Source organism: Mustela lutreola, chromosome 6 (genome assembly GCF_030435805.1).
Source record: "Mustela lutreola isolate mMusLut2 chromosome 6, mMusLut2.pri, whole genome shotgun sequence".
Classification (NCBI taxonomy): Eukaryota; Metazoa; Chordata; class Mammalia; order Carnivora; family Mustelidae; genus Mustela; species Mustela lutreola.
This window is the reverse complement of record NC_081295.1, coordinates 142,431,388-142,457,748: the sequence shown is the minus strand read 5'-3', so window position 1 is coordinate 142,457,748 and position 26,361 is coordinate 142,431,388. Positions and strand designations below refer to the sequence as shown.

Below are 26,361 nucleotides of genomic sequence, written 5' to 3'. Positions count from 1 at the left end.
GCCCGGTACTCCGCTCCCACCTCCCTGCTCTTCGCCCGCTCTCTCCTCGCCTTTTCGAGTGAAGAGCGTCTTTTTCTGCTTCGCCCCGGCAACCTGCTAGCAGCCCTTGCAAAAGCACAACATTTAGGACTTCTGCCCCCTCGGCTTTATTCGTCTTCCCTCTTTTGCATTTCAGTGTTATTTCTACCTCTGGGCACACAGACACAGGTAAGAAAAAACATGCACTTGTACTAGGCATTAGCAGAAGACTGTCAACGGCGACAAGAGCCTGTGGCCAGGTGGGTGTTCCTGGGTTAAATCAGACAGTCCGATCGTGTTACGTAGCATATACAGGTGTGTGTAGGCTATGGGAAGGGGGAAAAAAAGAATTACACTCTTGGAGTATGGGATGAGGGCAGAAGGAAACTAGCAGTGACTTGTAACGTTAAAGGGTCAGTGTGGCTGACATAAATGAAATAAACACACCTTTCAGTTTGCACCACCCAAGGGAAAGGTGATAGTCATTGTTCCCAGAAAGTTGGTTCCCCTTTCACACAGAGCTTCAGATAACGTGAACTCTTGACACAGTGGCTATCTCCAGTGTGTGGAGTCACTCGCCAGTAGTCTTTCAAAAAGTCTGACATCTTCAGATCTGAGGTCATTTCATACAAACCAAAGAAGTCTCCTTCCCACCCAGCCCCCTCTTCTCCTACTTCCTCACTCTGAAGAAAAAACAAAGGCTTCGGGGTTGCTGCAAAATTCCTGGAAGTACCAGTCAGTGTAATTCAGGGGAGGCAGGAAGGGAAGCCCAGCAGGTCTGGTCACATTACAGAGGGCTTGTTTGTCATAGCTCACCTGTGAGGGTGGCTGGAGCACTTGGCAAATGTGGAGGGCGCTGGAGACATAGGAGGGTGGTAAGACGCTCCTGGGGGAAGCAACTCCAGCAGCTACAAAAGAAAATCAATGGTGGCAGCCACAGGGGTAGCTAAAAGTGGCCTGGTCCCTTCTCAGCCCGCAGTCACCTAACCATCCTAACTGTCTGGGCACCAGGTGGCTGTTGGAGCAGGTGTCGGGCAGGTACCCCGCCCGAAAGCGGGGTATAATGCAGCACTCCCTGCCCCCTTCCTATCCCACACCGCTCTTACTCTATGAGCACTTGGAAAGGAGTCCGGCCGGGATTCCTCCCCTGCCCCTGTAACCACCGCACCAGCATTCGCGGTTACCTCTCAGGGCCCAGCTGGGGTGGACACAGAGTTCCTAGAATGTTCATGAGAACTACGGGACTGTAAGCGGGGGGGGGGGGGGGGGGGGGGGGGGGGAGTTTCCACCATGTTCTCAGAAAGCCCCAGAGAGCCCCGCCTTTCTCTTTCACGTAAAAGTGGATTACTCTAATCCACAGAGCTAATGAATGACAACAGCGGCCTGGAGATGATGGATATCGATTTAGAAACAGACTCAAAGATCATCTAACATGACCCTTTCTTTTACAGATGAGGAAATGGGAGCCAAGAAGAATATTTTTTCCCAAGGCCATTCAGCTGGACAGAAGCCAGAAACCTTCACTCTGCAGCGCCCTTGTCTAGATGCTGAAGCCAGTCTATTTGGCTTCTAATCCCTGCTGGTCAGTGACCAGCTGCAAGACCAGGGTAAAGTTACTTAACCTCTCTTAGCTCTGGGTTCTTCATCTGTGAGATGGAAAAAAAAATAAAATAAAATCATAGCGATTCCCGTTTCTCGCGTAACCGAGATGACTTCTGTTTGGGGTTTGGGCGTATGATCCTGTGTGTTCAATACGCATTACTAATTACTATTGTCACTTCTCTTTTGAAAAACAGCCAACATTTCTCACCAGGTGAATGACCTGATATTTTGACTTCCGTTCATAATAATAGAAAAGAGATACATTTATCCTGTTAAGGCTTTCTACCGGGTTGACTTTGTTCCCACTCTTTTCCTTCCCCATCCCTAGCCCCCTTTGGCCCAGACAAAAAGCAGAAATACTGCTTGAGGAAGGGAAGAATGGAATGGTCCATTTGGATGCCTTCACTTCCCCTCATTCTAGTTAGAACTACACCCTTTTCTGCAAAATACATCCTTGGCCAGACTTGTGGAGAGCAGGAGGGGAAGTGCCAAAGGGGAGAGAGGGGAGGCCCAGGGCTCTCTCTCCTCACAGGTTCTGTGGGTTCTTCCCTCTTTGTGCCCCGAGCCTTGGCCCCACAAGCGGGAGCGCCGCTGGAATGCCCACCCAAAACAAACCCAACCAATCTTTAATCAGGATTTAGTCAAAGCAGATTGCACATGGGGTGGGGAGTGGTGCAAGGTGATTTACAGTTCAAAACACCAGTTCCCCCAGAAACCCTTCTGTGGTCTGTCCTGCCTTGCTTACAGTTGTGTAGATGAACAACCAGACATGAAAATGGGATGCCTGCTAAGCGCTTAGCCCAGCGGGTAGGTTTGTTTTGCTTGGTATCTGTGGCAGCCGAACAGGCATTTTCTTCTAGCAGATCGCTGGCTGGCTGAGCTAGTAACTTCCAACCAGTACGTTATATCTGCTCTGTTCATTCTAGCTGGCTTCACATACTGAAAACTGTCACCACGTGTCATCATTTGGTATCCCAATCCCTGCCTCTCCTGGTCCCGGGATCATCTTTAACATCACCAACAAGGGGACAGCACTGGACAGCCACTTGCCACACACCATCAGCTTAGCTCAATGTAAGAGCAAAAGGTGGTGCTCTCTGGGGCTTTCTGAGAACACGGTGGGAACTCCCCCCCCCCCTTACAGTCCTTTAGTTCTCATGAACATTCTAGGAGCTCTGTGTCCACTCCAGCTGGGCCCTGAGAGGTAACTGCAAATGCTGGTGCAGTGGTCACAGGGGCAGGGGAGGAATTTGGGCTGGACTCCTTTCCAAGTGCTCATAGTTCTCCTTGACCACAGATCACTCCTCCTAGCTTAACTTTTGCTACCGAATCAAGGCAATGCTTTCTGATGGATCGATCCCTTCATCTCCGCCAAGGGTACACCTATCGCTGTCAGTCTGGCAACCTGAAACACTTGGGCTGCACGGGAGACCCAGAAAGCAAACAAGATCTCCCAGCAACCAGAACAACGACCACAAGGCTGTGGACTGGACTCACACACTGGAACATGTTGAGGATGGCAAATGTAAGAAGGAAGTGAAACTGGTGGAGGAAGGGAAAGATCGGGCTGGTATGTTCATGAGTGGCAGCAAACACTTGGCCAAGGGGTCATGGACATAGAGGAAGAGTGGCGACCACAGGGAAGAGCCTGGGTCCTACTTAAAGAAAGCAGCTCCCTCTCAGCACCGGCTATTAACACCATGCTGGTCACAGGGCCAGGATGCCAGCTCCTCAGGTATTTTAAGAGAAGTGAGAAAGCTGAGTTTTATATATATAAAAAAATCCCAAACCCTTTAAATGTTACCGAGTCACTATCACATTTGTAAGACACAAGTGTATGCATACATTTACGCCCCCAGAGATTGCATTTGGCCCTAAGAATGCCAGTGTATCATCTTTGCTTTAAGCATTGAAGGTCATGTACTTTGAATCTCTCTTGAGACTTAGCCTATTGGACTCTTAGTTTCCACGACACAATCGTAACATGACTCAGAACTGAACAGATAAGAAGTCACGGATTAAAAGAGGGAGGTGGCCCTGGGGGATTGGGACACCCTATTGTCAGCAAGAGGTGATGGGCAGAGGATGAAGTGGAAGGTTCCAGAAAAACTACGGGAGCAGAGCAGTGCACGATCATTCAATGGAAGGATGGCTGGCTTTCATACAGCTGGGTGACCATTTTATTACTGTCGGTAAGGACCTCCAGCATTTTTAAATTATCAACTAAGTCCATGTCACTGTGAAAGGGCTTGACAACTGTAAAGATCACTGCAAACATTGGGCCAACCAGACCTGGAAAACAAGCAGAGTGCTAACATTTAGGAATAACATAACAAGAATATAAATGTACTTGTCTTATGCATACACGCTTCAGATGCTATTTAAAAAGTCATCTATTGGGGGCGCCTGGGTGGCTCAGTGGGTTAAGTGTCTGCCTTCAGCTCAGGTCATGATCTCAGGGTCCTGGAATCAAGTCCCATGTCGGGCTCCTTGCTCAGTGGGGGTCTGCTTCTCCCTCTCCCTCTGTCTCCCTCTGCTTGAGCTCCCTCTCGCTCTCTCTCAAATAAATAAATAATATCTTTAAAAAAATAAAAAGTCACTTGTGAAATGTTTATTCAGAATCCTTTTCTTTTTTTAAGATTTTATTTATTTACTTGACAGAGATCACAAGTAGGCAGAGAGGCAGGCAGAGAGAGAGAAAGGAGGAAATAGGCTCCCCATGGAGCAGAGAGCCTGATGTGGGGCTGGATCCCAGGACCCTGGGATCATGACCTGAGCCGAAGGCAGAGGCTTTAACCCACTGAGCCACCCAGGCGCCCTCAGAATCTTTTTTTAAATTTACCATTTCCTGTACAAAGTGGGAGGCTTTTGGTTACTTAATAAACTCCCCATTATGACAAAAATGTTTCTCTGAAAGTATTAGACAATTGCGCTGACCACACGATCCTATATCAGGTATCAGCATTTTTTTCTATAAAGCGCCACATAGTAAATACTTTAGGCATGTGGGACTTTTGGTCTCTGATGCAACCACTGAGTGCTGCTTCCCCAGCATGACAACAGCCATAACAATACCGGCCTGTGTCTTTTTTTTTTTTTTTTTTAAGATTTTATTTTTATTTATTTGACAGAGACAGAGATCACAAGTAGGCAGAGGCAGGCGGAGAGAGCAGGGGAAGCAGACTCCCTGCTGAGCAGAGAGCCCGATATGGGGCTCCATCCCAGGATCCCAAGATCAGGACCTGAGCCAAAGGCAGAGGCTTAACCCACTGAGCCACCCAAATGCCCGGGCCTGTGTCTTACTAAATTTTCATCTATGGACACTGATATCTGAAGTTCATATAATTTCCATGTCACCAAGTCGTCTTCTTTTGATTTTTTTTCCCAATCATTTAGAAATGTAAAGTCACTCTTAGTTCGTGGAAGGTAGAGAAATGGGTCAGATTTAGCCCAGGGGTTGTAGGTAGTTTGCTGATCTCTCTTCTAGACGGCAACTGGGATCCTCATTTTGCATTACTGGAGTCTTTGCAATCACCTAGAGTTTCTGTATCTTTGCAGATAAAGAAACGTGAAATGAGGGCAAACAGTGATGTTGGTCATCCTTTTACTTGCATGAAACTGCTTACATACACCATCCGGGTTAGAGCGCGGGGCACTGGATTACATGCCTCAGTATCCCTCTTTCTTCTAGAAAATGGAGATGCTAAGAAAAGACTGACCCCATAGGGTTCTAGACAGATTTATCTATTTATCTATTTTAAGATTTTATTTATTTATTCAACAGAGAGAGAGAGTACCTATGCACAAGCAGGCAGAGCCATAAAGGGGGTAGGAGAAGCAGGTTCCCAGCTCGGCGAGGAGCCTGATGCCCGGCTCCATCCCAGGATCTTGGAATCATGACCTGAGCCAAAGGCAGAGGCTTAACTGACTGAACCATCAAGGTGCCCTAGGTTCTAAAGAGTTTTAAACAGGTCAGGACATAAAAAGAGCTTAGAACAATGCACATTGAATGACTCAACATAAGAATAAGAATGCACGTAAGAATGACTCAACACATCTAAGTCCTCTCTCTGTTGGCAAACTTGTCTCACCTAGGAAACTACCAGTCCCATCCACGGCCCAGGTACGTTTAGTGAAGCAGAACATCTGTGCTTGAGGGGTCATTCTGCCACCTAAAAGAGCCTGAGACAGGCAGGAGCCCTCAAGGCCACTATTACCATGGGCGGCATGGGCCTCTTCTGCCCTGTTCTCCTGACTCAGGGTGGGGCAGCGACCCTTCATTCCCAACTGCAGCCTCTTTAGCCTGTTTTTCCAAACCACATCCAAGTGGTTACCTCTTAGAGTGCCAGCCTGCTGGGGCATCCCACAGAAAGGTTATGATGGAGACAAACACACAGCATGGTGGGGAAGACTAAGGCTCTGGAGCAGGGTTTGAGAAAGGGTGGCACCTGCATGGCCCAGTCCATTAAGCAACAACTCTTGGTTTAGCTCACATCCTGATCTCAGCGTCATGAGATCGAGCCGCACATCTGGCACCACGCTCAGTGTGGCACCTGCTTGTGATTCTCTCTCCCTTTCCCTCTGCCCCTTCCACTTGTGCTCTCTCTCTCTCTCTCTAATACACAAATAAATCTTTTTTTTTTTTAAAGATTATTTATTTATTTATTTGTAAGAGACGGAGAGAGAGCAAGCGAGCACAGGCAGATCAAGAGGCAGGCAGAGGCAGAGGGAGAAGCAGGCTCCCTGCCAAGCAAGGAGCCCGATGTGGGACTCGATCCCAGGACCCTGGGATCATGACCTGAGCCGAAGGCAGCTGCTTAACCAACTGAGCCACCCAGGCGTCCCAATACACAAATAAATCTTAAAAAAAAAAAAAAAAAATCAAGGCTCTGTTGCTTACTACGTGACCCTGAAAAGGTCTCTTGAGATCACTTTGTCTTAGTTTCCCAATTTTTAAAAAAGGAGTAATCTTTTTTTATCCAAGTGGTGGAAAGTAAATCTGGCTAAAAAGACTTCTTCTGCATGTTCTCCCACTATGCCACACACCACCACCACATTCTTCTGGGGTCACAAGCCTTTTCCTACTTCCCTAGAAGTAGTATTCTTCGGAAAGCAAAGTTCTCTCCCTTCTGAGGTGAACTGCCCAGATTTAATTCTAATTGCCCAAACAGAAACAAAAGTGAAAGCCAAATACAAAACAGAAACAGAAATTTTTATCTTTGGTTGTATTCTGTTAAATTTCAAGGAACAGAATAGGTGACTGTTTTTCTGTGCAAGGTCTCCTTTGAGAAGAAAAGATTGAAGATTCATGATGAGAACTTCCATGTCCAAGGTCTATCCAGATCTGAGACAGTCTTCTGACACCCTTCTGACACCAACCACCTCCCAACTCCTCCACCTCCACAGTTTTGAACATGCAACTGACATTGCAAGGGGATGGTACTTCCATCAAGAAACAGTATTTTATCTTTCAGCAGCTGCCACAGAACTCTATCTTGAAGATATTCCTTATCTGTTGAACATTTTCAATAAGTGGAAACAAAACAGTCTTAAAATAGAGATAGGCTAAAATAGAGTGGCTCCCTCCAACTTCTACTTTTAATAGCCCTATTAAATTCTTGACTCTTGTTCAGTTTATTCAATCCACTGTCCTACTAGCTTCTTTCCCACAGAACCTGTCATTAACTTGAGTTTAGACAGTTTATTAGGGCAGAGGGCTTGGATCCATCCCAAAAAGCAGACACTTCTTTGCTAGACATTAAAATGCTGGAACAAGTTTGTCTCCAAGATATGTCCTGTGTTTGCATTTCTTCGAAGATCTTTGCATTTGATTCTCCCACTGGTTAAGGCGGGTTCAGATTCCAATTTTACATGTACCAATGTATCCTTTTAAATGACTTCCTTCAGCTTTATCCTTTCTCCTCAAAAACAATGGAAAAATTGTTATAAATAGAGTAGGCTTGGTCCCAGTCTGCTTTGGTTAGGGCCCTCGTGACCAGTAGTAAGTTTCAATGACTACCCTTCAACAAGTCTTCAGTATGATGGAACCTGCCTTACTAAGTGGTTTGATTGTAACTTGTTTCCAGTTTATTGATCAGTGTTGTTCTACGGAACAGGAATACCTAGGGTGCTCATTCTTGACCCTGAGATGACCCACCTGGGCTTTGGGGAGTGAGCAGGAATGTGTTGGGACAGTGCTTAGGGTAACCATCTGTCCCAGTTTGCCCAGGATGGAGGGATTTCTGGGGATGTGGGATTTTCAGAACCAAAACTGGGGAAGTCCTGAGCACACCAGGATGAACTGGTGACCCCAGACAACAGCAGTCCTGCCCACTCACAGCTGAGAGATATTTGTTGGAAGAGTATTCAGTAACTGATCAGTGTGTGGGGCATCTGGGTGGTCCAGTTGGTTAAGGGTCTGACTTTTGATTTCAGCTCAGGTCATAATCTCAGGGTTGTGAGATCAAGGCCCCCTCCACCCCCCACCCCCCACCCTGCCCTGTGCAGGGCGTGGGGCCTGATGGAGATTCTCTTCCCCTCTGCCCCTCCTCTCTCTTTCTTTCTTTCTCTCGCTCCCTAAAGGTGGGGGTGGGGAAGAGGAAAGCAAGAAAAAAGAAAGGTTAAAGAAAAAATACCAGGGGCACCTGGGTGTCTCAGTTGATTTCAGCTCAGGTCATGATCTCAGGGTGGTGAGACTGAGTCTCGCATTGGGTTCCTCCCTTCAGTGGGGAGTCTGCTGGAGATTCTTTCCCTCTGCCCCTCCCCCTTCTTGTGAGCTTGCATGTGCCCTGTCCCTCAAAAATAACTGATCAGCATGGAAGGGAAAGAAATGTTTAAGCCATTTATCTGTGTAGGAGAGCACGCAGACCATCAAAAATCTCCAAACTGTAATCCATAAAAACTACATAACCCTTCCCAACATATCCCTTAACACTGAGGAATGGTAACAAAACGATTAGTGTCTGTGGGACAGCTTCACAGTGAACCAAAAAGAACACACATAAATTGTTCTGTCTACACGGATGTTCCCCAGTGGATATAAGAATGTCTTAATAACAACCTACATAATGAAGGGAGAACCCAAAAAGAAAATAACTGTTATTATAGTGTTAACGGATTCTGAAGTCCCGCACCCCTCCACATCCCGTGTGACTTGAGAGGTCTTCTGTTACGATGAGACTAACAGAAAAACAGGGGGTCTTAAGAATGGAAACACTTATTTTAACGTTTGCAATAAATGGGCAATAAAGCCAGAAAATGTTCACTTATTTGCAGAGCAGCAGAATCAGCCAGCCATTTGAGCTCTCTGACTCTCAATTTCCAAATTTGTACAAACTTAGGACTGTACAAGTAGAAGCTCCCTCAGGCTTCCTTCGGCTCTAAATGCTGTGATTATTCTAAATTCTGCCCAGAATAAAGAGGAGGCTGTTTTTACAGGAAAACTGCACTGGGAAATTTTGTTTAGATTCAGTAAGTGTCGGGGGAAAGTCCAAAATGTGGTAGGATAACTGACCCGTGATATAATCAAGAAGTCTTGGAGGTGGGTGGAGGGCAGTTAGCTCAGACAGACCAAAGTCCTGGGAGAGGAGGAAACCAGAAGGGGGTGTGCAACCCCTCCAGGAGGCCACCAGAGACCTAACCAGGATTTCAGGGTCTAAGCTAGGCAGTTTTCAGGTCAGATGGGGGAGAGCATTTGGAGACCTGAGCAGGAGGGCCTTCCTTTTGCAGACCCCCAAGGAGCTCTGACTTGAAGACAGAATTAGAGATTTTCATGAAGACGGAATCCTGTGAGGACTGGGCTAAGGAAATGGGTGGGGGGGAAAGGAAGTGTCTAGAAGAGGGGACTTAGGATGGCAGGAAGCTAACTGCATTGGGATGATCTGAGTATCTTTAGCTTACTTAATTTTTTTAAAAAAGGAAGTTTTGGGGTGCCTGTGTGGCTCAGTCCATTGAGTGTCCAACTCTTTGTTTTGGCTCAGGTCATGATCTTGGGATGGTGGGATCAAGCCCTGCACTGGGCTCCATGCTCAGTGAGGAGTCTGTTAGAGATTCTCTCTCTCTCTCCCTCCTGCCCCTCCCCTGCACATGCACACACGTGCGCTCTCTCTCTTAAATAAATAAATAGATCTATATAAAAAATGACAGCTTTATTCTGAAAAATGTTCACAATTATGTTCTTATCTTTCAAATCTGGCTGAAAAGAAAGATTATGGGGGAATAAGTATCATCCATCTGTTCTCTGAAAACATGGCACTGATATAGATACGGGATAAATATATTCTGGGGGACACTAATATAGATATGGGATAAATATGGGGGAAAAGCTGCTACTCATGGCTTTGTCCAAAAGCGTCTCGAGAAAGAATGTCATATACTCTGCAGGTCAGAGCATGAGAGAAAGACAGGCTGGTATGTAGTTCAGGCATTGAGAAATCACATCAAGAAATAGTTAAGTTGGGAAAGTAACTAATACATGTACTGTTTTGGATGTAACTTTCTAAGATTGCAAACAGTCTACTCTGAGTCTCAGAGGAAAAAAAAAAAATCACCCAAAGTCTTAGCAAGATCACTTTCTTGATGAGTTTTTTCCATGAAAGAAGCAGCCTTATGGGGTGCGCGGGTGGCACAGTCCATTGATTGTTCAACCCTTGGTTTTGGCTCAGGTTTTGATCTCAGGGTCTAGGGATTGAGCCCTGCATTGGGCTCCACATTTAGCCAGGACTCTGCTTAAGACTCTCTCTGCCCCTCCCCACTGTGTGCTCTCTCGCTCTCTCTCAAATAAATAAATCTTTTTTTAATTTTTTTAAAGCAGCTTTATGAAAGCCCAGATCTGGTCTTTGAGGCAGGGGCCTCTACTGTTGGGCTGTTCTTTTTACTTCTTTGGTGCAGAATAAGGCACCAGTTTGGTAAACTCAGAGCTGGCAGAGCTAGCTCTGAGTGAAACACAGTCTGGCTTGAGCCCATGCTGTTCCCAAAATAAGCTTGGCATTTCAAAGCATTCCCAAGGTGAGCAAGATGCTTTGGAAAAACTGAAGGAGAGAGAACAGTCCCACTGCTGTTGACCGGGAGCAGAAAGGACTTCAGGAAGTGTCCCAGAGAGGCTGAGCATGGCTAGAAAATGCTATCTTAAGTTGATCTCTCAGAATGTGACAAAGGAATCTAGGGTGTGTGTGTGTGTGTGTGTGTGTGTGTGAGATGATGATGATGATGGGGGTGGAGGGTGAGGCAATGATGATTTGCAGCTGACCGAGTGGCAGGGAGGAGCGGTGTATTAAAAATTATTTCCATTTAGGAAGAACAATACTGGAGGTATCACAATCCTGGATTTTAAGATATACTACAAAGCTGTAGTAAACAACACGGTATGGTACTGGCACAAAACAGACACATAGATCAATGGAACAGAATAGAGAGCCCAGAAATAAGCCCACACTTATATGGTCAATTAATCCATGGCTAAGAAGGCAATAATATACAATGGGGGGAAAGGCAGTCTCTTCAACAAGCAGTGAGGAATACTGGATAGCTGCACGCAAAAGAAAGAAACTGGCTTTCTTACACCAGATACAAAAATAAACTCAAAATGCGTTATCGACCTAAATGTGAGACCTGAAATGGTAACATTCCTAGAATAAAAGATATAGAGTAACTTCTTTGACATCAGCTGTAGAAACATTTTTTTTTTTCCTCTAGCTACATCTCCTCCAACAAGGGAAGCAAGCAAACTTGATCGAATGGGACAGCACCAAAATAATCTGGCACAGCGCAGGAAAGCAGCAAAAGACAGCCTACTGAGTGGGAGAAGATATTTGCAAATGATCTGTTAAGAGTTAATATCCCAAGTAAACAAAGAACATGTAAACTGAACACCAAAAATACCCTAATCCAATTAAAAAATGGGCAGAGGAAATGAATAGACATTTATCCAAAGAAAAAAATACAGATGAACAACAGACACATGAGAAGAAGCCCAACATCACTCATCATCAGGGAAATACAAATCAAAACCACAATGGGATAGCTAGCACCTCACACCTATCACTATGGCTAAAATAAAAAACACCAGAAATAAGTGTTGGCAAGGCTGTGGAGAAAGGGAACCCTCGTGCACTGTTGGTGGGAATGCAAGCTGGTGCAGCCACTGTGGAAAACAGTATGGAGGTTCCTCAAAAGAATTAAATTAGAATTATCATATTATCCAGTAATTCCACACTGGGTATTTACTCAAAGAAAACAAAAACAGTAATTCAAAAAGACAAATGCACCCTTATGTTTATTCCAGCATTATTTACAATAACCAACATACAGATGTAACCCAAGTGTCCATCTATAGATGAATGGATAAAGATGTGGTATATATACACAATGGGATATTCTCAGCCAACTGAATGAATGAAATCTTGCCATTTGTGACAGTATGGGTGGACCTTCAGGGTATAATGCTAAGGGAAATGAGTGAGCTAGAGAAACACAGATACCATAAGCTTTCACACACAAGTGGAAATTAAGAAAAAAAAATACAAAGAAAAAAGAGACAAATAAAAACTCAGACTCTTAATTAAATACAGAGAAAAAACTGGGAATGTTTGGTGGGGGTGTTATTAGATAAAGGGGATTAAGAGTACACTTACCTTGATGAGCACTGAGCAATGGATAGAATTGTTTTTGCTTGTTTATTTGTTTAAAGATTTTATTTATTTGACAGAGATCACAAGTAGGCAGAGAGGCAGGCAGAGAGAGAGGAGGAAGCAGTCTTCCTGCTGAGCAGAGAGTCCGATGTGGGGCTCGATCCCAGGACCCTGAGATCATGACCTGAGCGGAAGGCAGAGGCTTAACCCACTGAGCCACCCAGGTGGTGCCCCTGGATAGAATTGTTAAATTGTTATATTGTACACATGAAACTAATATGACACTGGATGTTAATTATACTTGAATAAAAAAATTATTTCCATTTAAATCAATTCAGTAACTATTCTTTTTTTTTTTTTTTTAAGATTTTATTTATTTGACAGAGAAAGTGAGAGAACACAAGCAGGTAGAGGCGCAGTGGGAGAGGGAGAAGAAGGCTCCCCACTGAGCAGGGAGCCCCATGTGGGGCTCGATCCCAGGACCCTGGGATCATGACTTGAGCTAAAGGCAGTGGCTTAACCGACTGAGCCATCCAGGGGCCCCAATTCAGTAACTATTCTTTTTTTTTCCCAGTAACTATTCTTATCCCTCTGGATGCTCACTATGTCTGGCTGCCCAAAATATAAAAGACCCCAAGAGAGATTATACAGTTCAGTCAGAGTAATATGAGATTCACATTCATGATTATAATGTAGAGAAGATTATAGAATGACATAAAAGAGTTACGAAAAGGTTTACAAAGTGTATGGTTGAAAAAAAAAAATCAGGGAAGGCTTCCTAAATGACAAGTCATTGGATACGGACATATTAAAACCATTATTTAAACGTGAGAGGTGGAGGAGAATGGCCCATGTAGAGAGAATGACCTGAACAAGAAAAGTGCCAAAGGCAGGAACACGAGGCACACTGTTTTTTTTTCTGGGAAAGCATCCGTGGGGATTGACAGTGAGGTGGTATTGTGATAATGAGGTGATATTTACCAGGAATATGCTGATACCCAACATGCCATGTTGAGATGTTTATACAGAGTAATTCAATAAGCTCTCGGAACTCCTTAAAGCATTTGGGATTGAGAAGCTATTCTTAGAGGCATGCCTTCATTAAAAAAATATGTCAAGAGTGTTAGAATGGTCTGAAGAGAGAGACCTGGGCTGGAGAGTGCACTTGGGCGGGTTTAACAATCTGTTAGAGTGGTAGGATGGGCTGGAGTTAGAGCGGTAGTGATGGGAACAGGGAGGGTGATAACTCACTAGAAACCATCCCAGACAGAATGTACAGAATGTGCTGATTAGATAGGGGGGCAGGAAGCCATTGGCTAACTGGAGAGAAAAGTAGTGGCAGTCACGGAGATTCTGAGAAGTGGGTCTGTGGGGAGTAGGGAGGTAGAAGGCGGAGCATGTCCCTGGGAGCCTCAGGAAAAGATATCCAAGAGATAGGGAGAAGTGTGTGAGAGGACCTGGGGAACACGAAGCAGGGTAATGACTCATCAGTACCCAAGCAGTGATGAGCTGTAGACATAAATTAGAATCACCAAGGGAAAGAGAACATTAAGAGCCAAAAAAGCAAGACTCCAGGGGGATGCTGACTGAAAATTCCAAGGTCCCTAATTCTGAATTTCTCTGAGAAGAGTGACTATAAAATCAACCATTAACCAACTCTCAACTCAATAGTCAATAACCAGGAGTAAGACCAGAACAAAATTATCCCTCTAAATATGAGTTTTTTACAGAGGGATTCTAAAAGCAATGACCTTTAACCCATTTGGCAACATGACAGCCTTGACATAATGTTGGAATCATAGCTGAAAAAGTTAAAAATAGAACTGCCCTCTGACCCAGCAATTGCACTGCTAGGTCTTTACCCAAAGAATACAAAAATACTATTTCAGTGTGGGTACATGCACCCTGATATTTATAGCAGCATAATCTACAAGTGCCAGATCATGCAAATAGCCCAAGTGTCCACTGACTGATGCATGGACAGAGAAGATGTAGTACCTATATATGATGGAATATTAGTCAGCCATAAAAAGAATAAAATCTTGCCATTTGCAATGGCATGGATGGAGTTAGAGAGTATTATGTTAGGAGAATAAATCAGAGGAAGACAAATACCATATGATTTCTCTCATAGGTAGAATTTAAGAAACAAAACAAATGAGCAAAGTGGAAAAAGACAGACAGAGAGAGAGAGGGAGAGGCAAAACCAAGAAACAGACTCTTAACTCTAGAGAACAAACAGATGGTTACCAGAGGGAAGTTGGGGGGGGGGGGTGGATGAAACAGGGGAAGGGGATTAAGGAGGGCACTTGTGATGAGAACCGGGTGGTGTACGGAAGTGTTGAATCACTATATTGTACACCTGAAACTAACGTAACACTGTAGGCTAACCCACTAGAATTTAAATAAAACTTAAAAAGATAATGTACCTCCTCAAATATGTAATTTGTAACTGTAATTAAAAATAAATCAATAGATTTGTAATATGGAATTAAAAATAAATCAATAAATAAAACTAGATAGTCCTCAAGAAAAAAAATTTCCACAACAAAGTACTGTTCAAAGACCACCGGCTTTAGTCTTTGATAATGATCTCTTTGTGGCTCTTACTCTATTGCTTTTCTAAGTAAAAATGACTTTTATTATTTACTTATTTTATTTATTTGAGAGAGAGAGAGAGAGAGCATGGTGGGAGAAGCAGGGGGAAGGAGAGAGGGAGTGGGAGAAGCAGACTCCCCACTGAGCAGGGAGCCTGACATTTTACTCCATCCTAGCACCCTGGGATCATGACCTGAGCTGAAGGCAGACGCTAACCGACTGAGCCACCCAGGTGCCCCTAAAAATGACTTCCAGAGAAGAATGATTCTGTACATTCACTCCAGCGGGGAGAGAGAACACTAGCTTAGCCCTGAAACAATCTGAATTCCTGTTCAGAGTTTCCTGATTGCTGGCCAGTCAATAAACTCAAGACACACTGAGAGAAAGATATGCATCCTACAGGGAGTGTAGGTTGCAAAGTCAGTTTATAAAGGGGAAACAACATACAGTCAAAATTCCTCTGGAGAAATCCCTTGGGAATGTGCCACATTAAGATGACAGGGAGTCTCCGCGATTCCAGCATGACCGATTTTCCCTTCAATCTCAGTGCAGATGGCGGTTTCTTCTAACAAGCACCAGATGAGGAAGTTGGCTGGATCTGAGGAGCTCTCTTATGAGATACACATGGTATCTTTAACACTTGGGAGTCATGGGAACCAAGACCCACCATGGGAATAAGCAGAATCCAGCTTAAGCTCACTCTAAACCCCAAACTGGGTGGAACAGAGGGCAGGGTGGCATGGGCAAAATCATTTAAATTTACACACGCATGCATGCGTATAGGTGTGAGTTTGTGCAAGTTAAATGAATAGAAATTGAGACTCCATTGTATTGAGCGCTGCTCAGATACCAGGGGTTGCACTAGGTATTAAAAAACAAAACAAAACAAAAACAAAATTAGCAGGTGCAGGTTCTACGTTTGACGCTCAGTCTAGAAGACCACTGGGAACACAGACACGGCATTCCAAGGCTATTAATAGTACAGTATGGTACAGGAGGAGTGAGTCCATGGGAGTGAGAATCACAAAAGTCTTTTTAGAGTGACTGTAAGCTGAATCTTAAAAGAAAAGCACATGTCAGTCAAATGAGGGAGAGGGAGGAAAAGTCCAGAGGATCCTGGAAATATACATCCTGGAAAATACAGTTCCTGTGCATCCCATTCGCACGAAAATGCCTGAGTTCCAGGAAAATGGGCTAACTATCCAGATGACGTAAGTAATAAGAGAGAACACTCTTACAGTCCGGAGGGTCCAGCCATCTAACCATCCCACAGACTTCACAAGACCTACAATGAGCTAAGTTCCATCTTCGGACCACTTGCAGGTTTTGCAATAGAGTAGGAATGGCACATTTGGGACTCACAAGTCATCTCGAAGAGCTGGGGACTACACCCCTTGGGATGGGGTACATAGCAAGAGAAGGTGCCAGAAAGGCTAAGAGTGCCCTGTGCCCAGTGAAGGGCTGGGATGTTATGTTGGAGGTTATGGGGATCTGCTGAAGGTCCTCAAGGGAGAGAAATGATTGCATGATCAATTTTTGCAAAGGTCATCCTGTCACTATGGAGAATAGGTTGGAGCTGGTGGAAAATGGAGTCAGGGAAAATACAATTGACCCCTGAACAATGCAGGGGTTAAGGGTGCCCACCCCTTGTGCAGGAGAAAATCCACATCTAACTTTAGACTCTCCCAAAACTTAACTCCTTATAACTTGGTGACTGGAAGCCTTACCAATGGCAACCAGTCAACACATATCTTGCATCTGAGATGCATCATACCCTCTATCCCAACACTAAAGTCACCCAGACAAAAGAAAATGTCATCAAGAAAATCATAAGGAAGAGAAAAGATGTTTACAGCACTGGATTGTAAAAAGTCCATGTGTCAGTGGGCCCACATGGTTCAAACCTGTGTCGTTCGTGGGTCAGCTGTAGTTAGAAAGAAACGAGACTGTTGTAGGAGAGAGACGAGGGGACACAGATAGCAGCCCCAGAGGCGGAGAGGGGGCAGGCAGCCAGATTCCATTTACTGACTGTTTAGTCTGTATCCAGCGCCATGCCAAGAACTTGTACTCATCATCTCGCTTTTTCTGCCAGTAACCCTAGGAAGGTGGTGCCAGGTCGTGTCATCCCCGTGGCCGTCACACGAGGGCTTGGCCCATCTCATGCCAACTCCAGCCCTCACCGTGACTCATGTGGCTGCTTTTCTGGCTCACAAACACCCAGATCCCCTGCTCCCCCCAGGACCTTTGCAAGCCCGGGCTGCTCTGCCTGGCACCTTTTTCCCAAGAGCATGGCTGGCTCGTTCTCATTTAGGAGAAGCAGCTCATGGACTCCTTTCCCCAGGAAGGCTTCCCCGCCCTGCCCCATTTTAAGCAGGTCCCTTTCTGGATCAGCTTGTCCTTCCTTCATAGCACTCGCTATAAATCTGTAATGATCTTATCTGTCTGCTTATTCTTGTCTATGTTCCATGAATAGAACATATACTCCACGAGGCTAGGGGGCTTCTCTGTCTCACTCGCTACAATATCCTAATACCCAGCATAGTATCTAGGTGACCAACAAATATTTATTAAGTGAATATAAATTTTATAGGTGAAGACATAACAATAATAAAAAATTAGTACTTAAAATAGATGCTGGGCACTAGTCCAGTTCATTTAAGCCTCATATACTTTCCCCATTTTATAGATGGGAAAACTGAGGCCTCCAAATTCAGTAACTGGCAAAGCGGGGATTCAGATCCAGGCCATTTGGCTACAGGTTGCATGCTTTCAATACTTTGCTCTACTACTCAAAGCTGACCCATTTTTATAAATATCATGCCATGTGGCTGGAGGTGGGGAAGTTAGGATTCCAACCTGGGTCCCTGTATGTCTTGGAACCCAAGCTCCAGGGAAAACTAGATCCACAGGGATGGGACAGTGAGAACTGCCCAGAGAAGGGGAATCCAGCCCATGGGGCGGAGGTAAGAGAGGACAGTGTGGGATTCAAGGGCACAGCAAGGTGAGAGGGTGTGGGCTGAGGTCTGAGTGGGCAGGATTTGAGGTTCTCATTGTAGCCACTCCCTCTTTTGCTGTGCCTTCTACTTGCTCCCAAGACGCCTTACTCAACCTTTCTGATTCCATCTTCTTGTTGGTAAAATGTGGGCTTAAGGGCTGACCAGACAAGATTCTTGAGAAGATTAAACTAAGATAAGGCGATGTTCAGTAAATAGTCCCCTCATTTTTCCTGTGCATCCCACTCACACAAAAAAGCCGAGAAAATGGGCTAACTATCCAGATGACATAAGTAACAAGAGAGAACACTTTTACGGTCTGGCGGGTCCAACCATCTAACCATCCCGCAGACTTCACAAGACCTACAATGAGCTAAGTTCCATCTTCGGACCACTTGCAGGTTTTGCAATAATTAAGGGAAGAATTCATCGAAGTAGGTACAATTTAATCTAAATACATAACAAGTCTACTTCTCCTTCTTTTTATTCTTACTTCTTGCTAGGTATAGGAAATATTTGTCTTTGGACAAGTCACATATTTTAGTCTGCACGTTTCTTATCTGCAAAATGGAAATGGTAGTCCTTTTATAGGGGTCTTATAAGGATTAAAAATCATGCGTAAGTACTTTTGCAAAATAAGTACTCTCTCAACATAACAAAGGAACATTATTAAAAATGTTTTTATGGAAGGTGCCTGGCTGGCTCAAGTCAGTTGAGCATGTGACCCTTTTATTATTTTTTAAACATTTTATTTTATATTAATTTTATATTCATATATAACATATTATTTTATTTTTATTTTTTGGGGGGGAGCACAAGCAGGGTGGGGAGGGGCAGAGGGAGAAGCAGACCCCCTGCTGAGCAAGGGTTGGGGGGCATGCAGGACTCGATCCCAGGAGCCCGAGGTCATGACCTGAGCTGAAGGCAGACACTTAACCGACTGAGCCAGACAGGTGCTTCGAGCATGTGACTCTTGATCTTGGGGTTGTGGGTTCAAGCCCCACGTTCGAGCCCCAAAATAAAATCGTAAAAAAATATGCTTTTATGAGGCAGAAGGGATATGCTTATTGAGCTCACTCCACTCCCACAAAAGTAACTTAATTCATATTCTCCTAATTACAATTGCTCAAGGGCTTAAAGTTTTGTATCTCGGCTAAGTCTTGTCCTTCCGGTACCAGGTGGAGATGCTCATAAACTCTTTGCCCTTAGGACAAGGAGCCATTTTGCTGTGGTCTGACCAGTGTCACCCTAAGGAACCACCTTCCACCGTAGCCTGCCCCTTGGGAAAGAGACCCAAGAAAGGCTGTCAACATTCTTCACCGCCCCCCACCCCCCCACCTCTGCCCCAGTTTGGTTAGGCACAGGGATTTGAACCAAGCAGGACCAATCTGAGGACTCCCTTACACTGCTTCTGGGACTCTCAGCAAAAAGATCTTCTTGTCCCCTAGGGCGGCCAGCTGTCAGAACTGTGTACCTGGCGTCTTCTCTGACGCCCTGTGGGGAGAACCTGTCTGAACGGCGCCAACATAGATAGAGAGAAGGAAAGAGACAAGGTCACCAGCTCCTCCCAGTTCACTGGGACTTTCCTGATGGTAGCACTGAGAGTCCCATACCTAGGACCTCCCTTTAGCTCTGGGCAAACACAAAAAGTTTTTTATCCCCAGAGACCATCTGGCAAGGAGTCCTGAATATATGTTTCCACTCTCAATCCAGCTTTATTTGAAGCCCTTTGAGCATCTCAATTCTGTGACCCAGTGGGTTCTGGTTTCTATTTCAGCAACTGAGTTGTGTTTCTGCCATTTACCACTTCAGGAGTCAGAGCACACTCCCAAAGAATGCGCACATATAAATACAACTCGAAGTTAAAGAAGCAAAATAAATCAAAGTAGGAAACACGCTATTTTTAGATTTGAAAAATGCGGAAATGTGATCATGTGGTCACTTCTGAGGTTGAGATTATTTATTTGAAGAAGGGGCTCTGAGAAAAAAAATGTATACAAAATGGAAAAAAGGAAGAGAGGCAAATGAAAACATTCTTATGGAAGAAAAACCTCATAGCATGAGAAAGGTCAGAGTCATGCAAGAGCAAAAATTCAAAAGAACAAACTTACACAGTCTGTGGGGGATTAAAAAAAAAAAAGCAGCTGGGGGAAAAAAAAGTAACAGCTTTGCCTTTCCATTGGAGATGGACCGCTCCTGAAGCAGGATCAGAATACAATTCAGGGCGCCTGGGTGGCTCAGTGGGTTGGGCCTTTGCCTTCGGCTCTGGTTGTGGTCTCGGGGTCCTGGCATCGAGCCCCTCATTGGGCTCTCTGCTCGGTGGGGAGCCTGCTTCCCTCTCTCTCTCTGCCTACCTCTGCCTACTTGTGATCTCTATCAGATAAATAAATAAAATCTTTAAAAAAAAAAGAAGAAGAAGAAGAAAATTCAGCCACAGGAAGGGACTTGCAAAAAACAAGCACAACAGCTGTTTCTGCAGATCCTAATCAATTTCACTAGATTTAAAGCAAAAATCTAAATGACCTCTGGCTTTCCACCCTGGGGCAGGTAGGCCAAACACAGTGCTATAAGAATGACCAGAACCTGGTGTTTTGTAGTGTCGGTCAGAGAAGTGTTGAAATCTGTGCTCCTGGAGGCTTTCCTTTGGGAATGTGGCCAGAAGGGAGAGGTCTAGACAGTCTCTCTGTAAAAGAGCCGCACAGAGTGGAACGAAAGCCCCTCTGCCGGGCCTCCCCTGAAGGATTCGAGACTGGGGTCTCTTTCCCCAAGGGACTCTTTCAGGCCCGTTTCGATACCATTTCTAATTCTAATGCAGAATGGAAAAGCCGAAGCGTTGAAAACCAAGAGAGAAATCATTTTCTCACTAGAAAGAGAACATGGAAAATAATTAAAAAAGCCATGAAGCTATGTAATTCGGGGACACCTCTATGATACTTTCCATTGAATCTCACCAACTTCAAACAATTTTCACTTAGTTTTCTGATGTCACCTCATTAGAGGGAATTAGTCATTTTCTTGGTCCTATTACTTTGATGGGTGATTTGGGGAAACTGGGGCACCCTTGCATGGTCTTTCTAACAACCACATTAATTTAGGATGGTAGGGGGAAGAAAGGAAGGAACTTCTGAGCGAAGAAAGGAACAACACTATCTGTACTTGCACGTTTTGCAAAATTGATGTCAAAATTGTACTTGCTTAAGGATGATTCCTCTTTGCACGTGACATTGAAAACCAAAAGAGCTGCTATCATTGCAAGTTGTCTGATAACAAAGAACCAGATCCACACACTAAAGCTTAAGTCATAAGGAATGCTCACTCTTAAAACCTGGGAGTTAATTGACTGTGTGACTGGATTTTACATTGCCTTTGAAGACGGAGACATCAAACATCGGCCAGAGTATTTGGTGATTTGGTTTTTTTTAAAAATAACTTGTAATTCAGGAAGACCCCACCTACAAGCAGGATATCCTTCTGCTTTCTCCCTGAACCAGGATGCCATCCAGCATCCAAGAAAGGAAGGAGGCAAAGCCGCAGGAGACGTCATGTTATCCTGAAACGCATCCCTTGCAGAATCAGACCTGAAGGATTACTGATCCTGGGATGCGCTCGACTTTCTCATGAAGGATGCTCGTGGTGGAGCTCTTGCCTCCAAAGGAAATGCAGTGCATTCGCCAAGGCTAATGGGCAACCGAGAATCCAGACTCACCAGCACTTCTACCTTCCTACAAATTCCTCACAGTCACGTGCCAGGTGTTTATGGGGTGCTGGGCATTGTGTTTTCTGCGAGGAAAGGCACAGGTAGAACCAAAGGGGGTCTTCTTATCTGGGCCCTCATTTGGTAGTTGGGGAGATTAGAGGTCCCAAGAGGTTATGTGATTTACATGGAGTGATACAGTGACTCCGAGAGGGCGGAAGCCAGCGAGCCTACCACACTACAAATCTATAGCAAAAATGGTTTCCTCTCCTGGGTTTATCTGCATAACCACCTTGGTCTCCCATCTTGTCTATTTGACTATGGCTGGAAAGGAGAAGAAGGGGACTAAAGGGAAGAAGAAAAAAAGGGTGTGTGTGTGTGTGAAAGATTCTTTTTTCCCTTGGTTTTCTTCTATTGATTTGACATTGAGAAGACTGATTGTACACCTGCCACAGTAACCACGGACATTTAACACCAGCCCAAATGCACGTTTTTCTTCTTTAAAAAGTTATGATTACAGCTTTTGTTAAGCGAATAAAATGCCCTCATCTCAAACCATATGTAGGGAACCCCATATGTAGTACCAACTTTTTATAAATCGAAAGGGAATAGTGAGAAGAGAAAGGGGCTACATATTTATTTGTGAAAATCAGCCTCGACATATCTAATGCTCCCAAATTACATGCCAATGATTGAACAGCAGACAAGAGATGAAAAGATGGGGGCCAGACTGAGAGGGAGGTCAGGAGAGCCTGAGCTCCCAGTACAAGAGCAAACCTTATTCACCAGGCCAGTCGCCCTGGGATTCGGAGACCAAACATGGTATTTTCCAGAGAATGCTGGCATGTTTATCGCCCAGCAGGCCCTGCCCTGCAGCCTGAGTGCACCTACCAGTGTTTCCAAGTTGGCAGTCCCCCAAAACTAGAACAATGATTGCTTTTCTCTTGCTATAATAATGCTGTTGAGTTCATCAGAGATCCATTTTGTATTTTTCATTGAGTCCAAAGCATGCGATTTCCTTCAGAAGAAATTCTATCGTGGTTTATGTAGTTTTTAAAAATAATTGATCTGGTCCATTAGTAAAGGTAGAAATGTTTTGATGAGAGAAGAAGGAGCTGCTCCTAGAATCTCATTACTGATCTGAAGTAAAATGTTAAAAAACAAAACAAAACAAAAAAGCTCTACACATGTGATATAGTCTATGCGTGAGTCCAAATACTGCTCAACTCACTGGGTCTAAGGGAGGCAACTATGGTATAAAGCCTTATGCTGGGTCATTCATTCATTCTTTTCATCACACAATCATTTATCAAATTTATTGACCATTTACTGTGTGTTCTAAGCATTGACGATGTTGCAGTTAACAAGATAGAAAATGACCCCAGCGTCATGGAGCTAATGATACAGAGAAGGCCAAGAACAAACCCATGCAAATAAGTAAATATGATCATTCCAAATTTAAAAAAAAAAAAAAAGAATAAAGATTATTCCAAATTCCTTTGAAAGAAGAACAGGATGGGGAGGTCAACCCAGCCTCTGGGAGCTGTGACTTCCGGTTGACCAGGAGCCTGTGCAGGTCTGGGGGTAGGAAGGAGAACGGCTGAGGCAAAGACTCCAGGTTAAGAATGAGTCTGACAAATCTGGAGGAAAGCAAGAACACCACAGCGGTCCGAGAACAGGAATACCTATCGCGGTAAAAGTTTACTAAAATGACCACAAAAGCACATGACATAGCCCGGAAAGGTCTTACTGGACCATGCTAGGCCATGGTTCTGCACATGGGAAAGATTAGAGGGAGAGCTATGGATTTCACTTTTCATCTTCTACGTGTACAAAAAAGGAGCCGGCTCTTGAGAAGCCTTTCCAAGTACAACACGCTGCCGGCACGAGAAACACACATACCTGGGATCCGATTCAGCGTCACCCAGAAATGCTCATCGGGGCTGAAAGTGTCTTTGGACCAGTGAAGCAAGTCAACAGCCCGCGGGTCACGGAGGACAAAGTCGGTGAATTCTCTTGACAGAGCGACATAGGCAGACCCAAAGTAAATGGTGAGGTTATGGGGAGGAGGGGGCTTGAGCGCTGTGGTTCTGATCACATAGGAAAGTTCTTTGCCCAGGTGCTCCCGGTGGACGAACTTAGTCCGTCCAATGGCGTGAGCTGGGGGCAGCACCCCCGGGGTGATGTTTTTCCCTTTAAAGCCTTTCAGATACTGAACGATCTCCTTGTTGGTCTTCAGGGGGAAGTCTTGCCCACACGTGTTGATGGCGTACTTCCAGGGCACCTTGGACAACGCGAGGTCTTTGAGGCAGTTCAGGTCAGCCTGGAGCCTGGAGATCCCCCCATAGACAACCGGCTCCATCTTGGAGGCCAGGAAAGCATTTGGGAAGCAGCTCAGTAATTGCTCTACTGACTCTTTGAATTCAATGGTCGCCTTTTCATCCACATGAACGCAGTAGACATTCTGGGGCATGTAAATAGCTCTGAAGAGCCTTGCAAAGGTATTGAAATGGTGATGGATGACCATAATATATGCCAAAGGAAATTCAGCTTCTTCCTTGGATAAAGGGGCCGTGATGTAGTGGCTTTGGATCAGGTAGTCCTTGCAAGAAGACATCTCGTACATTATCAGTTTGTTTCTCCACAGGAAGGGCGTTTTGCCTTTGATGAAGGATGTGCAAACCTGAGTCAGGATCAAAGTGTCTGAATTATTCGGTCTCTGGAAGTTTTGCTCTCCCCCAAAACTGAACACGTAGAACACAATAAAAATGATCACGCAAGAAACAGAAACTATAAAGAGGTAACGCATCGGAGGCATGCCTCACAGGGGAGCAAGATTGCAAAGACGGGCAGAATCTGGAAGTCCTTCCCCAAACTTACTTTTTCCTCTGAGTTCTTAGTTTGGTACATACTCCAGTCATTCCCAGCCCAAAGGAGACGCTGGGAATTGAGTCCGTTTCCTGCCGGGAGTCCAGCTGGCTGGCTCCGTCCCGTGCTGATATTAGCAACTGGTCCCGCCTCGTTCTCTGCCTCTCAAACCGCCTTTGTCTAAAGCCCAGCAGCAGGTTCCCGAAGCCCAGCCTTTTCCCCTCCTCTGCCTCCCTGCCTGCATCTGCTCGCCCCCAAAACTCCTGGCAACTCCTTTCCCCCTCAGATTTAGCTTCTCAAATATCTTTTCTTTCCGTTCCCACGTGTTTCTCCCTCCCGCCCCCTTGTTATTGCCATTCAGGGAATTAGCGCCCTGAAAGCCAAAGTTGAAATAATGCGTTCTGGCAGGCGGGCTGTTTCCTGCTAGTCATTGGCGGGCTGCGGCGCGATCCCCTCTGGCTACCCCTGGCTATCACCTGGCTCCTCTGCTCTTCCAGTACAATCCACAGCATGTAATGCGGCCTCCATGCTCAAATACTTTCATGAAAAACATGCTCTAATGACAAAAGGGACTGAAGAGATAAGATCTAAAAGAACAAAACAACAGCATCCATCCAGGCTCCTTTGTAATGCTTTCGGCCCCGCCCTAGCCTTTACAAAAACAAGAGATTACAGGGCACCCAGTCCTAGGGGACCTGACAATGCAGGCTCCCTGTGACTTTGAGATCAGGTGCGAGCTCCTCTCTTCCCTTTATGGCATCTATGAAGGTGCTCGTCACAGAATGCTAGGGTCACATGAGCTAGTCTCAAGCTACATCCCCTGATTTACATAAGGATTTAAAGTTTCCCTGGAAAAAACTTGAATTCTGGCCACAAGCGATGGTCTGATTGAGGGAAGGGGGAGTACACAGGTCTTAAACACCAAGAGAACATCATCAATACTTAGAGAAGTGCGATGAACCTTCGCAGTCAGGCTTATTGACCTTCTAGGAAAGGAACCATGTTTCCCCTCACCGACCTGTAAAGGGTATCAAGCCCTTTGACTTCAGAGCTTCTTATCTTCAACCCCTCACTTTTCTGCCAGCTGCTTTTTTTTTTTAAATATAGATTAATGTATTTTATTTAAGATGACTTTTTTTTTTTTAAAGATTTTATTTATCTATTTGACAGACATAGATCACAAGTAGGCAGAGAGGCAGGCAGAGAGAGAGGAGGAAGCCGGCTCCCCACCAAGCAGAGAGCCCAATGTGGGGCTCCATCTCAGGACCTTCAGATCATGACCTGAGCCGAAAGCAGAGGCTTTAACCCACTGAGCCACCCAGGCACCCCTATTTACAGTGACTTCTAAACTGCCAGGTCAACAATTTTTCCCATTTTCCCTCATGCTCTGAATGTCAACCTCACACCCTCCGCCCTATGGAATCAACTCAAAGCACAGACTGAGCCCCCAACCACCCCATGAAGAAATAATGTCCTTCAACGGGCTTTCTCTCCCTCCTTTTCAAAAGTCTCTACCCTGCTATTAATGGAATTAAGATGACAATATGCTGATTTCCTGCTTTGGCAAGGATAGGAAAATCAATGTGAGTGAGCCTTCCACAGTCTGAGGCACTGTGCTCCAAGTGGTGGACCTTTTGAGCACAGTATATTGTTTAAGCAAACTTTATGCCCAACATGGGGCTCGAACTAGCAAAGATCCCCCCAGCCCCCCAGATCAGCTGTCCCACGCTCCACTGACCTAGCCAGCCAGGCCCTCTGTAGCTTTTCCTTCTGCTAGTTTTCATTGTTCCTACTTTTCACCCTTCCAACTCGTACCTTCTCTTCCTCTCCCCTTCACTAAATCCTCTTCATTCTTTAAGACCTGCCACAAGTACACTCCATGTGGAGCCCATCTTCAGATTTTTAAGCAAAGTAGAAGAAAAAAATGTAGCCATTATGTGGGTAAAAACAGATAAATCTA

General features: G+C 45.0%; 2 protein-coding genes across 2 annotated transcripts in view; both read right to left on the bottom strand.

Annotated features, from left to right (window-relative positions):
* The window catches only part of GCNT2 (glucosaminyl (N-acetyl) transferase 2 (I blood group)), a 95,726-nt gene that overhangs the window by 36,907 nt on the left and 32,458 nt on the right, over positions 1-26,361 (bottom strand). The window lies entirely within an intron of this gene.
* Positions 206-25,008, bottom strand: LOC131834516 (N-acetyllactosaminide beta-1,6-N-acetylglucosaminyl-transferase-like). The gene is made up of 2 exons (XM_059179238.1): positions 23,436-25,008; positions 206-926 (listed from the first exon to the last, which is right to left on the bottom strand). Exons 1-2 carry the CDS (start codon positions 24,349-24,351, stop codon positions 697-699), a joined length of 1,146 nt encoding a protein of 381 aa, XP_059035221.1. The 5' UTR covers positions 24,352-25,008; the 3' UTR covers positions 206-696.

What these genes read in the sequence shown, in the direction of transcription:
- LOC131834516 (XM_059179238.1), bottom strand. Translation starts at nt 24,351, where the DNA reads ATGCCTCCGATGCGTTACCTCTTTATAGTTTCTGTTTCTTGCGTGATC. An exon ending in GACGCTGAATCGGATCCCAG is followed by an intron (nt 927 to 23,435) that starts GTATGTGTGTTT and finishes TTTCTTTTGTAG; the next exon opens with CTGCTGGAGTTGCTTCCCCC.